At 40.8% G+C, this 15,637-nt stretch overlaps 1 protein-coding gene and 1 pseudogene across 3 annotated transcripts in view; both read right to left on the minus strand.

The window, feature by feature from the left end:
• LOC140846694 (B-cell lymphoma 3 protein homolog) overlaps positions 1–15,637 on the minus strand; it is an 84,235-nt gene that overhangs the window by 19,722 nt on the left and 48,876 nt on the right. Inside the window, exons 6-10 of one of the 3 annotated variants that reach the window (XM_073224224.1) lie at positions 15,309–15,364; positions 14,513–14,650; positions 12,385–12,464; positions 8,214–8,364; positions 7,804–7,830 (exon numbers count right to left, since the gene is read on the minus strand). In XM_073224224.1, the coding sequence (XP_073080325.1) occupies positions 8,339–8,364; positions 12,385–12,464; positions 14,513–14,650; positions 15,309–15,364 (300 nt within the window). In that variant the 3' untranslated portion in view covers positions 7,804–7,830; positions 8,214–8,338. Of the gene's footprint in view, positions 1–6,500; positions 7,831–8,213; positions 8,365–12,384; positions 12,465–14,512; positions 14,651–15,308; positions 15,365–15,637 lie in introns of those variants that run through there. The other 2 variants (XM_073224226.1, XM_073224225.1) reach the window with 2 other exon arrangements.
• LOC108393218 (butyrophilin subfamily 1 member A1-like) lies at positions 414–8,232 on the minus strand (annotated as a pseudogene).

A 15,637-nucleotide genomic window follows, 5' to 3' on the forward strand; every position in this document is an offset into this window, starting at 1 on the left:
CCTTTTTTACGTAGATAATGTGTTCCAAGTTCATCCATATTGTAGCATGTGCCAATACTTCCTTTTTTTTATAATTAAGAAATTTTATTTTTTAAGAGCTGTTTCAGGTTTGCAGAAAAATGGAGTGGAAAATCTAGAGCGTTCCCATATTCCCCTCTTTCCCCATAATATACTCTGTTACTGACATTGTGCATTGGTGCGGCACATTTGTTATAACTGGTGAACCAATATCGATATGTTATTTTCAACTAAAGTTCATAGTTTAAGGTTCATTTTTTCTACCTGACGTTCTATGGAATTTGACAAATAATTTACTCATTTTGATACATTAATATGCCCTTACATACCTTTCTTATTTTTTAATACAAATATATTAGTAGATATGCTAGCTTGGCCTTAAAATATTTTTGATGTTATTCTATTTTGATTTAATGTAATCATAATATTTTTATTTAATATTATCTGAAGATTAACTTTTTCCTTTTCTTTCTTTCTTTGTTTTGAATCTTTCTTCCTGATCACTCTAACTCTTTGCATTTTAGTGTTGTGTACTTGTGCAGGCCCAATATATAGATATGTAGGCTTTCCCTAGGAAAGCCTCATGGAAATGTGCTTTTTATCAGTCAATTCTTTTACTACATATTAAGAAATATTTGTTTTTTTGAATTCCCAAATTGGGGATTAATTTACTTTCTCAGTTCCAATTTCACTTAGAAAAGCCATAGAGAAGGAGAATGATTAATAGACTAATAAGACCCACCTCTACCCTCAGTCACTCAAACAGTCACTGTGGCTAACAGATGAGCAATAGGATTGGATCATCAAGGATCCAGCTCCCTCCTACTCCTGAGCAGTTGTAGTCATGTAAAGCCTAAGAACTCTCAGAATGGATGTATCTCAGGTCCAAGGAGAGGACTGGAGGAAACCAGAGAGACTAAACCTGTTAAACCCCTGTGGGACTTTTCCCTTATTTGTCAGTAGACAGTAAGTTCCATTAAGGCAGTGATATTTTTATTTTTTGTATATCCAACAAAGTGGAAACATGGCATATATTAGTTGACCAATAAACATTTGTGGAATACATGGATATATTCATAAATAGTATATTTATCAAATACTTTATCTCTATAGAATGCACTATGGTAGGCCCTAGAGTAAAATGCTGAATAAGATGTAGTTCCTGCCCTAAGATACTTCTATATTCTAGCAAAGTCTCTTTATTTTTTGAATGTCTTATTATACTTCCATAAACTCTACTCAAAATGGCATTGCCAGAGAAGTCCTGCAATAAGAAACTGATTGATGGTGTCAGATGGTAAACTCCAGGTCATTGCTTTGCCAGAAGCCATGGGCTACTTGGAGACCCCTCACTGCTGTGGATTTACCCACAACCAGAGATGAGGATGCAATGGATGACATTATCCCTGGCATTTCTACAGCTCTAGTGTTAACAGAACATCAACCTTCACAATTTCTTTCATTGTCCATCAGTCTATGCTCTCAAATGTCTAAGCTTAGAAGGACATAAACACATTGAAATGAACTGAAAAGTGACAGGTGGAAGAATCCTGCTGTAGAGCAAAATATGAATTTAGTTCCTGCAGAAGAGTTAGTAAAAACTCATTAGGAACCTCATGCTGAATGTCCTGAGTATTTAACAAGGAGTAAAATATCCAAAACTGAACGCATTATCCTTCCTGTTCTATATCATAGTTCCATCCCATTTTTCCTGTTTCGTTGTTATTCCCATGCAGAAGGTCCTCTTGGCCAGAAATCCTTTCTCATCCACCATGTCCATTTAATTACATGTTAATATTTTTCCACCATTCATTTACCTCTCTCCTGCCTTTATTATTGCTTGCTTGTTCCCAAAGCCGTCCTCTTACTGTCAATGAAGTTAATGATAATGATCTGGGCTCTGACTCACTCCTCCTGCAATCAAACACTGGCTTTGCCGCTCAGTGTGCCAGGGAAGTTCACTACGGAGGCACATCTCTCAAGAGAGGTTATTGAAGGGGTTTGTGGTTTAAAGACACAATAATAGTGGAGAAAAATCTAAGTGGATCACCAGGAAGAGAGTGTTCGTTTGACAGGAGGGGCTCACAGTTTAGATCCTTGAAGACATTAGCTTGGTGAGAAACAACTGGAGAAGACTTAGCTGTGTGAAAGACAAAGGAAACCCTCAAAAGTGAGAAGAATGTGGTCAAAAAAAAAATGCTAGTTTTGGCAATGACTCACTCCATGGAGGCTGCAGATGCTTCTTCATTTCTATTTGACTATTTTTTTTCTCTGAAAACATAAACTACAACATAAATTCCTTTTTCATTCACATACTCACATAAGACAATTCTGGACCTGCTAACCAGTTAGAGCTTGTTAAAAAAAATGGGTTGGGGCTTTAAGCTCTACTACAAAGCCACAGTAATCAAGACAATTTGGTATTGGCACGAGAACAGACCCATAGACCAATGGAACAGACTAGAGAGCCCTGATATAAGCCCAACCATATATGGTCAATTAATATATGATAAATTGGACATACAATGGGGAAATGACAGCCTCTTCAACAGCTGGTGTTGGCAAAACTGGACAGCTACATGCAAGAGAAAGAAACTGGATTATTGTTTAACCCCATACACAAAAGTAAACTTGAAATGGATTAAAGACTTGAATGTAAGTCATGAAACCATAAAACTCTTAGAAGAAAACATAGGCAAACATCTCCTGAATATAAGCATGAGCAACTTCTTCCTGAACCCATCTCCTCGAGAAAGGGAAACAGAAGCAAAAATGAACTCATGGGACTACATCAAACTAAAAAGTTTTTGTATGGCAAAGGACATCATCAACAAAACAAAAAGGTATCCTACAGTATGGGAGCATATATTTGTAAATGACATATCCGACAAGGGGTTAACATCCAAAATATATAAAGAACTTACACACCTCAATGCCCAAAAAGCAAATAATCCAATTAACAAATAGGCAGAGGATATGAAGAGACAGTTCTCCAAAGAAGAAATTCAAATGGCCAACAGGCACATGAAAAGATGCTCCACATCACTAATCATCAGGGAAATGCAAATTAAAACCACAGTGAGATATCACCTCACACCAGTAAGGACAGCCAGCAACGAAAAGACTAAGAACAACAAATGTTGGCGAGGATGTGGAGAAAGGGGAACCTTCCTACACTGCTGGTGGGAATGTAAGCTAGTTAAACCACTGTGGAAAGCAATATGGAGGTTCCTCAAAAAACTAAAAATAGAAATACCATTTGACCCTGGAATCCCACTCCTTGGAATATACCTAAAGAATACAACTTCTCAGATTCAAAAAGACACATACACCCCTATGTTCATTGCAGCACTTTTTACAATAGCCAAGATATGGAAGCAACCTAAGTGTTCATCTGTAGATGAATGGATAAAGAAGATGTGGCACATATATACAATGGAATACTATTCAGCCATAAGAAAGAAACAAATCCTACCATTTGCAACAACATGGATGGAAATGGAGGACATTATGCTCAGTGAAATAAGCCAGGCGGAGAAAGACAAATGCCAAATGATTTATCTCATTCATGGAGTATAACAATGAAACAAAACTGAAGGAACAAAATGGCAGCAGACTCAGAGACTCCAAGAATGAACTAGTGGTTACAAAGGGGAGGGGTGTAGGAGGGTGGGTGGGGAGGGAGAGAGAAGGGGACTAGGGTATTATGTTTAGTACACATGGTGTGGGGGATCATGGGGAGAACAGTGTATCACAGAGAAGGGACATAGTAGATCTCCGGCAACTTGCTGCACTGATGGACAGTGACTGCATTGGGGTATGGGTGGAGACTTGATAATGTGGGTGAATGTAGTAACCATTGTTTTTTCATGTGAAACCTTTATAAGAGTGTATATCAATCACACCATAATAAAATATATATAAAGTCCTTAAGAATAAATAAATAAATAAATAAATGATTTTTACAAAGGGGTTGGGGGAAGAGAGGTCTTCCCTCCCAGAAGGCTTGGGCTCCTGCTGAAATGGGTTGTAGCTCTGGATCAGTCCTCCCCACCCCTCAGCAAACCCCCAGTTTAGAAGTCAGTGGACACTGGCGCCTGGAGAAAGGACAAGCTGAGCTACTGACTTTACAAAGATTTGAACAGATTTCTGTGTATCTCCAACAGTAGTAAAGTGTATTGAAAATTCACTCAACGGTGACCCTTCCCTTCAAACACCACTTCTCCATATTTGATAATAAAATAGTAAGAAGAGAGAATTTCTCTTTAAATGTAGCTTTAAAAACATTTACTTCAAAACACACTGAGGACTGGAACAGAAGAGAGGCCATTCATTTGTTTCAAGATTTTCTGTGCCAAACTGCTCCAGCTTGAAGAGAGCTTAATGCTAGAGGAAATCCCCCAGACATTTTCTAGTTGCCCCATGTCTCTTTCTGCCTCTCCCTCTTTGAAAGGGGCAAAGCCACACCTAACAAAACCGACCTACGTTCCACACAAGGAGAGCCTTCTTGGCAAACATGCCTGTTGGAGCTTAAGTGGAAGCAACAGAGGTGGTGACCCTTCACTTCTTACAGGGCAACAGACAGTTAGCTTCTCAGGAGATACCTGTATCGCTCCTTAAATGAGTTTCAGAGGTCTTTGGAGAAGAATTGGGACAATTTTCAGTGTCACCTGAAGCTAAGCAGACAGTCACAGATGTGCCAGCACCCGAAGGCTAAATTAAGGATGGAGGGTCCCATTGAAAGTGACTCCAGTAAAGGAATAGATGTAGGACCCATCAGTCATGTGGTAAAAGGACACAACCTTACTTTCCAGTCCAGGAAAACCCTTATCCTGTGGGGATGCTGCCTCAGTGACAGAGACTCTAAACGGGAGGTGAGTTTTCCCTCCTTGTATGCCACTACCCAAAAATTCTTCTCTGGACATTCTATAAACCACCCCACTCTCATCACTGTATGTGAGCAAACAGTCACAGCCCACCTAGTTCCAGGGCCCACTTCTATCCCCATATTTACTTCTACCTCCCAGTAGTATTTCCCTGTATTAAAGGATTACAGGAATAAAGAAATATCTCCCTGTGTTAAAGCAATCTTGGCCCAGAACACTGAAGATGGTTTCAGATTCCCCTTGCCCTGGGTGTGTTGGGGCATCACAGCTCTGAGAAGAACTCTCCACTGAAGAAACATGTTTTCTATTCTCAGATAGATGAGGTTGAAATGAGCTGTGCCCAGACCCAGTGAAACAGCCACTGTAGGTATAGGGGGAAATACCAAGGTCATGGCTTTTTCCTAAGGTTTTGGCCTTAGGAAAAATTAAAATACTGGAGAAGGGAGTGAAGGAAAATAAGGGGAAGAGAAATAGGAGAGTAGGTAAAACAATCTATGTTCTATCCTATATTCACACATGTCCTATATCCATAGGAGACACAACATGTATAAATCATAGAAGGCCAGGGCTGGACAGGACCCTGGGTAACCAGGACCTTGGCTGAGACCATCTAGCCCAGGGTGCTGTCTCATCTGAAAATCCCCAGGATCAGGTATCTCAGGATGGGGCCCCTCCATCCTCCTTCAAATATCTGTTTCTTTAATGCTTGTTCTTATTAAACCCCGTCTTATTTCCAATCACAGGTATCCACTTGCATTTAAGCTTCTGTGGTATCATTTTTCTTGGATATCATTTCTATGTAATAATTAAGCCATCCACTTCTCATATACTCTTATTACATATCTATTGGTTGAAATCCCAGTCTCTGTCATCAGAAACATCTGAATTTTGATAATCACTCTGTCCTTAGTAGCTGCGATCTTGGTAAAGTTATTTTGCTTCTCTCAGCCTCACTTCCTCCTTATGATGTTGTCCATAATTATGATACTTCAGCATAGGACTATTGTGAGAAATAAACAAGATAATGTGTAGAGAACTTAGTACTATGTCTTGTCTATGATGAGCACTTGGTAAATTTTAGCTTCCAACAGTTACAGTAACACTAATACCTGTAGTAATAGTAGCAATAGTATTGATACTAGTAGTTAATCAGCTTCTTGCCAAACTAAACATCTTTGGTAATTAAAGTTTTTCTCCTAAGAATTGATATTTGGGGGTATTAGAATATGTTTTAATTTTTCAGGGATTAAATTAACTAGGAAATGTTTATTTGTGGATATAGGGACATTTAGAGTGAAGTAGCATGCACTAGCAATTAATAACTCATAATTCTGGAAAGATTCTAAGATGATCAGGGGCCATTTTCTCCTTGCACTGAGATGCAATAAGCTCTTCTCTGCCTCAAGCTGGTTACATAAAAGCTTTCCTTCTGACTGAACCACTCTTTCAAATGTAATTCACATGAATAAATATACATACACTTAAGTCTCAGATTAAGTATCAATTTCTCAGGGGATTAATCCACCATTTTATCCTCATGGAAATCTCTTTCTCCTTCATAATATTCATCACAGTTTGTACATGTACTTTCCCATGTGAGAGAGCAGATCTGTTTTATTTATTTGGTACTGAATAGTTGTAGACATTTATACTGAATGAATGAATGGATGGTCAGAACAGTAAGAAATCTTCTCACATTTCAGCATGAAACTGAGACTGACATGAAAGCCATAAAATGATAACCCAGTGGGTATTATTGGGAGTTTACACAGAAGCAAGAATTTCTCATTTGTACAGAAGAGATTTTATGAGACAAAATAATAAGTTCATTCACCTGCTTTGAATTGTTCCCTTCTCCAGTCTAAAAAGAAACAAAATCTGATGGAAAATATGCCAAGAACATGTCTTCTGAACTGGTGGATACTTATCCCATCATGTCCTGTATTTTTTGGACTCCCAGCTTCAAAATAAATCTTGCAAGATGGCACATCTCTGAAAAATGCTCTAGAAATGCCTCGTGAAAGTCTGAGGTGCCTCAAGCACCAAGACAGAAGTTACTCACCAGCATATAATTTTGCTTTTTTTCCAGTTTGAAATAAAACAAAGGAATTAGATTTTCCATTCATAGGACCTTCATTTCAGTGCACAAAATTGTTGCAATCACATGAAATATGAAGGTTTATGATAGTGCTATATTTCTATCTTCACCACTTCATTGACAATTCTGGGGTACATCTCCTGTTCTATTTCTCACATTTTCCACATTTCACCAACACATCTGTGACAAAATATAAGGGTCTGGTTCTTTTAGAAGAAGACAGACTTGAGTTGCAAAAGTGTATTGTAAAGCCTAAAATCCCGTGTGCTGCCTTGACATCTTTAAGCCTCACAGGGCTCCAAACACATTATTTGTGAGTTCTTCTGCTCTCACTGGATATGACCCCCACCCTGCAGGAAGAGCTCCCTGACACTCAACTAATTTCCCTATCATCCATGCCATCTGAACTCTACCTAGTCCTCAATCTAACAGGCTTCACCTTCCTGTCAGCCTGGAAAACTATTCAAACAATCCAATCACATACTTCCACAGGAAACAGTGCACCTCATCCTCTTGTAACTAAAAATCCCACTTCCCACAGCACCTCTTGGCTCATTCTGCTCCCAAGTGCAACTCCCACGTGGTCCTGCATGGTTTGTGGTGTCCTCCTCCCCCAGAAGGTGAGTAGATGCAATTAATAAAGTGCTGCCAGTTTCACATGTCCAGGGCTGCACGCTGAGTGTCTGGTCATCTGATTCTATTTAGGGTAGGGAAACCCTCATCAGCAAGATGAATCGGAGGCAACCAGAACAGAAGGGCAGATGAGATGGTTGGTCCAACCTTAATATCAATATAACTCACCTTGCTGATATAATTCCTTTCTTCTGGCTGAAAAGGAATAACAACCTATGAGATGCCAAGTACACAACATGAAGATGTAAAAACATATACCAAGCAAGGCTATTCCAACCGAGGTCCCAAATATGCCCTCCTTACTCTTGTCTGTCCTGTCCCCAAAATGAGCAAAGATGACCTGTAATAGACATTGTTTCCACCTGCTCTTGTCTGAAGAAGGGGTTCTTCATGGAGCAGGCTGCATGTCACAATGAGCAAAGCCTCTTTCTGAAACAACCATTAGCTTGGTGTCTTCTCTCCCCTTGCACCTTCCCATTGTACCTCAGGCTGCAGAAACCACCCCTTGCCTAAGAAAGTCAGTCTTACTCCTTTATCTTCCAGACCCACCATGAAAACATGAGGACCAGAACCCAAACCTGGAGAGGAGAAAGTCATTCATCTGAGACCTGGATACTTTTGGTCTAGAAGTCCTGAAGTTGTTGCACAGTAACACCAGTATAAGGAGATAGATGAAGAATCATAGTTCTTGGCAGAAGAGAGTTTATTTTCTTCTCCCATAAGATAAATCTGTGGTTCAAAATCACAAAAGATTTGAAGTTGATATATATACTGGGACTTATACTGATGCCTGTCATATCTTCTTTACCAGGACATATCTATAATTGGTCATAGAAGGATAACAGGAAAGAAACAGAGCAAAATTTGCCAATGTTGAGTTTTCTTAGAAAAACATAGATATATGTATACCTATCTATATCAGCCAATCTATTTCTACTGGAGTCTCAAGGAAGACTTTGTATAAATTGTCTTTTTGTTGTCACTTCCTTAAACAATCTCTTTTTGTATGTTTTCCACATTCTCTTTCTTCCTCCAGGTTGAGAATGTCTAAAAGATGAAGGTAACCAGGTGAAGTGGGTCCATGAAGGAGTCGAGATGTTTCCTCCTTTTCCACTGTCACTCCTTTTCCCTCCACCACCTCTCCTCCTCCTCAGTTTTGTGCAGGTTGGGTCTACTAGTAAATCCATGTTACCAGCACCCATAAAACATCACATTACTAGAATGCTAGAAGAACCCACTGTCTCGAAAATAAAGGCTGTCCTGACTTCTAAGACTATATATTATTTTGCCTTTGTTAAACTTGCTACCTCCTGGTAGGGAGCCTCTTACATGAGGCTCAGTTCTACTCCAATTCCTCAGATGTAGGAAATATACTAGGAAGCTCAGCTTTATCATCTTTTTTTGGTTAAAAATTACAATACAACTAATAATTTTTACTGTCCGACTCTGACCTGCCAGGGAGGGCCATACTAGAAGCAATGTGAAAGACAATCTGTGGATAAAATGAGAGTTCCTGTGGCCAGGATTCTCACCTGGCCCTGGTTGACCAGCTCACTGCACACCTGTGGGCAATACATGGCTGTTGACTCTATATAAAGAGCTCCGCCCAGTGCTCTGGGCACGACATGGTGGCAGGGCTGCAAGGCTGCAGGAGAGCAGAGCAAAGGCTGGAGTGGTGGCAGCACCGAGGACAGAGGCCCAGAGGATGGCTGTACAGAACGACTGTGCAGAGAGGCCCAGAGGACGGCTGTGCGAGACAGCTGTGCAGACAAAGAGGCCCAGAGGACACCTGTGTGGGACAAGTGTGCAGAGAGGCCCGGAGGACAGCTGTGCGGGACAGCTGTGTGGACAGAAGGGCTCAGAGGACGGCTGTACAGAACGACTGTGCAGAGAGGCCCGGAGGACAGCTGTGTAGGGCAGCTGTGCAGACAAAGGGGCCCAGAGGACAGCTGTGTGGGATGAGTGTGCAGAGAAGCCCAGAGGACAGCTGTGTGGACAGAAGGGCTCAGAGGACGGCTGTGCAAACAGAAGGGCCCAGAGGCAGAGACCGGCTTGCTGCATGCAGACTCGCTCTGAGTGAATGGGATTTTGAACTGACCTGCCCCCTGGAAATAAAGTTGGGTATAACCCTTTCACCCCAAGAACGTTTTGCTGTCATTTTCTTTGGTCACACTGAATCCATAGTGAACTTGCCTGGAGCTGAAACCCATTGGCAAGACAATTGGTGAAAGTCAGCAGGGTTCACTGCTGACCAAGGAAAAAGACAGGCTGCCCTTATGGGAGGGGTGCTTCAGGGGGCTGCCCCTGTGAATGGGGAGACAGTGGATCATCCCCCAATGGGTATGTGGTCTGAGATGGCTTACCTCCTAGAGGACTGGGCCCCACCCCAGGACTGGAGGCAAGTGGAGGTGACACCTGAGGCAGTAGGGGTGGCCCCTGGTATAGTAAGCAGATCCTCTGAGAAGCAGAGTGCCCAGGAGGCAGCGGGGACTGTGGGTTGGCTGCTTCTCACAGTCTTAAAAAGGTCTACAGAGGAGACCCAAGAAATGGCGGCATGAGAACGTGAGCTGCAAACTTCTGTGGATTCCCTGAGGAAGGAGGTGGCACAGAGCACCAGCAGCAAGGTGCCATTGGAGACGAGATGGCAGCGCTGCCAGATGTTAAGGAGGAACAGGCCATCAAGGAAAAAGACCAACTCCTGAGGGACGCACAGGCAGAGGTGGCACGAGAATGTCAGCTGCGAAGCATTGAGATGAAGGTAAGAGACCTTCCAAAGACTGAGCTGTCATTGCTGCAAGGCACTGTAGCAGAGGAGGCACTCGGGGGAGGGGAGAGAAAGGTGCCATCAGCCCCAGAAATGGAGGAGCTGGGGAAGGATGAAGGGGTGGTGCCAGAGACACTGGCCCCTCCTGTATTGAAAGCACGCCGTGGTTGTAAAGAAAATGAAGACCCAGCAGCTGAAAGTTCTCCAAGGAGAGGAGCAGCCCCTCCCCAGGTTGTGGAGCACTCTATGGTCCGCCCCTATACTCAGGCTGTGCAGGTGGCTGTGGGACTTAGGGGTGGATGGAATTGTTCTTTCAGGATCAAAGATGAGAAAGCTGCCTTCCCTAACAGTGCAGCCTGCCTTGAGGCAGCGATTACAAAATGTGAGTTGACACATACAGTAGCTGAAGCAATGAGAACCCGGAAAGAAATAAGACCTATTACTCACAGGAGGAATTTGAGGGGCCTTGTGAGGGTTATGAGGACCCAGATGTGGGTTGATTTGATACAGGCAGGAGTAGATGGAAGGAAATTAGACAGGAAGCCAAATAGGATCTTAGTGGAGCTATGGCAACAAGTGAAACCAGAGCAGCCATTAAGACTAAAGAGGCAGAGGTCAGAGACAGAGCCACAAGTCCGGCCTGTGTTGTCTGCAAGACTTTTTGCTGGAGAGGCTGGAGAACAATGTTCGAGCTTCCTTGCACAGGGACCATTGCAGAGGACTAAGGGCACATAGATTGAGAGGAGAGAATCCTGGAGGGGTGGACTGTGGACAAAATGAGAGTTCCTGTGGCCAGGATTCTCAGCTGGCCCTGACTGACCAGTTCACTGCACACCTGTGGGCAATACATGGCTGTTGACTCTATATAAAGAGCTCCGCCCAGTGCTCTGGGCACGACATGGTGGCAGGGCTGCAGGAGAGCAGAGCAGAGGCTGGAGTGGTGGCAGCACTGAGGACAGAGGCCCAGAGGACAGCTGTGTGGGTAGAGGGGACCAGAGGCACAAGCCAGCTTGCTGCATGCAGACTCGCTCTGAGTGAACGGGATTTTAGTGATTGACCTGCCACCATGGAAATAAAGTTGGGTACAACCCTTTCACCCCAAGAACGGTTTACTGTCATTTCTTTTGGTCACATTGAATCCATAAGTGAACTTGCCCAGGGCTGAAACCCATTGGCAGGACAAGCACAGTTATGCTTATTATTCATTTACATCTTGTCTAGGACCACCTTCAAACTACAGTGGCACCGTTGAGTGGATGTGACAGCACCTGGTCTGATTGATAAGCTGTTGCGACGTAGGAAGAATGAAGCCAATAACAGGCCATGTTGATGTAACAATATGTACAGTAACCTGTGTTTCTCAATGGGGCATTGCTTTTCTGACTCCTGTCCTGCCAGCAGATGTCTTTAAGAGCCTGTCTCACTGGTATTTCTGCACACCAATGAAATTATGCAATTCTGACTGTCTGCCATTTATGATGGCTCCAGGAAGTTATTGCTGAGTTCCCAGCTTTAAAGATAGTTATTTTTATTAGTGAGATAAATCACTATGTAATAAGAAACATTCATTTACTTAATGTAATCCATTTGTTGTAAAACAAATAAAAATTGTTTTTATCCTTTTTTAACTTTATTTTTTACTTTATTATGACAAGTTCAATTTGTTATAATGTGATATAGAGGAAACATACAACATATTAACTTAAAAATCTCTTATTTACACAAAAATATCATATGGGATTTTAGGGGTCATGGCTAAATAAATGAATTCCTTTTCAAACAATGCCATCTCAGATTTTGAATTACCTACAATTAGCTTCATAAATAATTCTGAGTACTGGACTATTAAGAAAGAAAATAAGAAAGAAAAAATACATGCAACTTATACACTGTTTTTCTTCATTGCTCTTTCATTATGAAAACTTCCTTATTACACTTTATCTATGGTAGGATTACCAAGAATAATTCACTGTCTCAACTCTTACCTGGAGAAGAGGTTTGATAATTTTGAGAAGAATTTTTAGCTTCATTTTCCTCTGAATATTTACAAATTAGTTGCAAGATGCTATGTGTAAAAAAGGGTATAAATATTACTATTTCAATATTGATACAGAAAACATTTACCAAATATATTAAACTCTAAAGAGTATTTTGGATAATAACACAGCTAATGTAAAAACCTTAATTAGCCCATATACTCTGAATTTGTAAGTTCTACAAACTTTTTAGTAAGCAAATAATTAGAGAAGGAAAATAGTAAGATAGTAAGGTGGACCATTCATGAACTGAGGGCACTATAGCTCAGTAAATGAGTCAGAGTTAGCTTGCCATACAGATGTATCTTGCACTCAGAAGGTCTAGCTCTATTACCAACAGCTATTTGTTCTTGGATAAGCTGCTTTTCTTCAATTCAAAGTCTTGCTCTAGAAAGTAGTGATCTTGCCACCTTATTTTACAAGGTTGCTAGGAGGGTTTCAGGAACTACTATACCCCCAAAATGCTCAGAGAAACACTCGAGCAATGGAATGATTTTGTTCTTCAACTTGAGATTATTTTGGAATAGCAAATAAAACCCAATGTGAGTTTTCACAGGTTCTGACAGATTAGCTGCTGCATTTGGAAAATGTTATTATTTCTGGTTGTCAGCTGTTCTTTCTTTGTGGGAATTCACAGCATCTCAGCTATTGTAAAGTTATTTATAAATACATTATCTCATTACATTGGATGTAATGTCCCCTATCATTGAAGCTAATCACACCAAGGGCAGAAAACTACTCCAAGTCAAAACCTGGCTTCTACTGCTAATATTCCTTCTTCATCTACTCAAACTCTGAACCAGCAGATCCTTATTTGAATGACATTTCATCTCCATGTTCATCTCCAATTGACTTGAAAGACTGACCCCTACTCTTGTATGTGGGTTCCGATGAGACAGATGGGGCTTAGCTCTCCTAATGCCAACTAACCTACTTGATATTCAGAGATTCCTATTTTATGGCTGACTTTCTTATGAGGCAGAATCTGAAAGTATTTTGAAACCTGAAATCCTCTCAATTCACTTGGGAGATATTTATTATTATGGTCTCTTTCGGGCCAACTTTAATTATGGAATCTTAGGCAAGCTGTTGCCCACTACTCTGGGAGGGCAATACAAGGCATTTCATAACGAAGAAAGGTGCTCCACAGATTCTGAAGATCTGGTGAGTACAGAATATCCAAGGAGAAAGGCAAGTCTGCTCTCTTCTTGCAGCATTATCTGAACCTCTCTGCTAATATCAGCAGCTAATGGTCCCAACTAATATCTACAAACAGGACAGACAGACAAGAACCTCAAAGGGTGACTCATAGTGAAGATCTCAGCCAGTATGTGAGCCCTCCATAAAGTTTTGATAGTGTGCAAAGTGTGTGGTTGAAGCTCACAGGCCCAGCTGCCAGAACAGGGTGCTGGTGCTCTCGAATAGTGGCTGAGCATACAAATGTATGTGAACTGAGAAAAGGTGTAGCTTTTTTAGTCTAAGTGTGGATCACCATGAAGCCTGAGGAATCTGAATGGCAAGGGCATTCTGGGAGCAAAGGTTAATCAGGGCTGCCTGCAGGGCAATTTCAGTAGCAAGGCTGCAGCAGTACAATCAGTGGAACCAACAGAATGATTGGCATATCCTGTTCCCCCACTCCAAGTGACTTATGAAAAGGACTGTCTCTTTGGTCTTAGGGAATCCCTTAGGTTCTTGGAAAATGCAAAGGGGAGAGTATAGGAAATAGTCCCCAGGGGAAAGCACAGGATTTTCTACTATCTTGAACATGGCCAGGTAATGTTAGAAAAATCAGACATGTGACATTATCTGTGTGCCATGCATAGGACTTATATCTGGAATAGAATGGATAATGTTATGTCTTAAAAGTCATAACATTCTGTGATAAAGAACCAGGCACCATTGCTACCTCTAGTCTCGTTTTTTGCTGGGTTTCTGGCTGATCACGGGGACTAACTCACTCCCATTCCAAAACTGCCTGACTCAAACTATGAAATCTCTTCTGTTACATATTAAATGATAGTTAAAGTATTTTAAACATCAGTTGAGTGGTAGCTAGCATTGTAATGTAAATACTTACATATCAAAACCATGAATAGCAGCATATTCTTCTGCAGTGTATCCACAGGTATCTTGAGAGGAGACATTAATATCTCGCTGAAGAAGAAGCTTGACTATATTTGTTGATCCATTTATTACAGCATACATGAGTGTCATTCTAAAACAACAGAGAAATAACTTCACCCTTAAGAATTTTAATTAAGTTATTTAAATAGCTATATCAATATACTTTACCAAGTTAAAACCTTGCCTGCCTGTGCAGAACTGAACATTCACATGTTCAAGGGTTCATCTTTGTAAATTATCTCCAAGACTTACATGAAGAGACAAAAAGGAAGCCTTTTGTCCCACTTGGTTATTATGTCATAGAAGTTCCTACTTTAAAGTTCTCTGATGGACAAGAAACTATGGTAAGGTGACTTATCTGAAGTAGGTGAAGATTTAAAGGAAGAATTGCCCATTTCTTCCTTAGTCTGGTAAAGTATACTTCAAAAAGTCAGCTAGAGGTCAGATACATAAAAGCTATTTGCAGGCTTAAAATAATAATAATAATATTAGTAAGAATGGTAATACTCATAGCTGCAGTTAAGATGCTAAGTATGTGCTAGGCACTAAATTAAATGATATATCTATAATCTTACTTATACACAACCACCCTTGAAGGATGTCTTAATATTCTCCTTTTCAGATCAAGAAACATACTGCTGCTGATAAGTAATATTCCCAAGAGCACAAACCTAGAAAGTAGGAAAGCTACGAATTAAACCCAGTCTTGTGAGAATCTAAAGCCCATTTCTTTTCTCTTTATCACCCACCTGTGACTTGTCTTCAGTAAATGGAAAGTTTGTTCAGTTAAAGAGCTATCTTCCTTCTACCATACCAATGAAAAAAAAAAACATCAAAATATACAATAAATGAAAAAGGATAAAAATTGATAAGCCAATAGTATATAGTAATAGACATTAACAACCACAGGAAAAAGCGAGTAACATCAGTATTCTTTAAAGAAAGCAGCTTAAAGCAAAGAGACATCCAAAAGATAAAATCAATTCCTATTTATGCTTAAGCATGTTTTAGGGAAAAATACACGTAAAGTAGAGGTAAAAAAAAACTAGAGAGAGGAGCCAAGATGGCGGCGTGAACA

Source organism: Manis javanica, chromosome 16 (genome assembly GCF_040802235.1).
Source record: "Manis javanica isolate MJ-LG chromosome 16, MJ_LKY, whole genome shotgun sequence".
In the NCBI taxonomy this organism is placed as follows: Eukaryota; Metazoa; Chordata; class Mammalia; order Pholidota; family Manidae; genus Manis; species Manis javanica.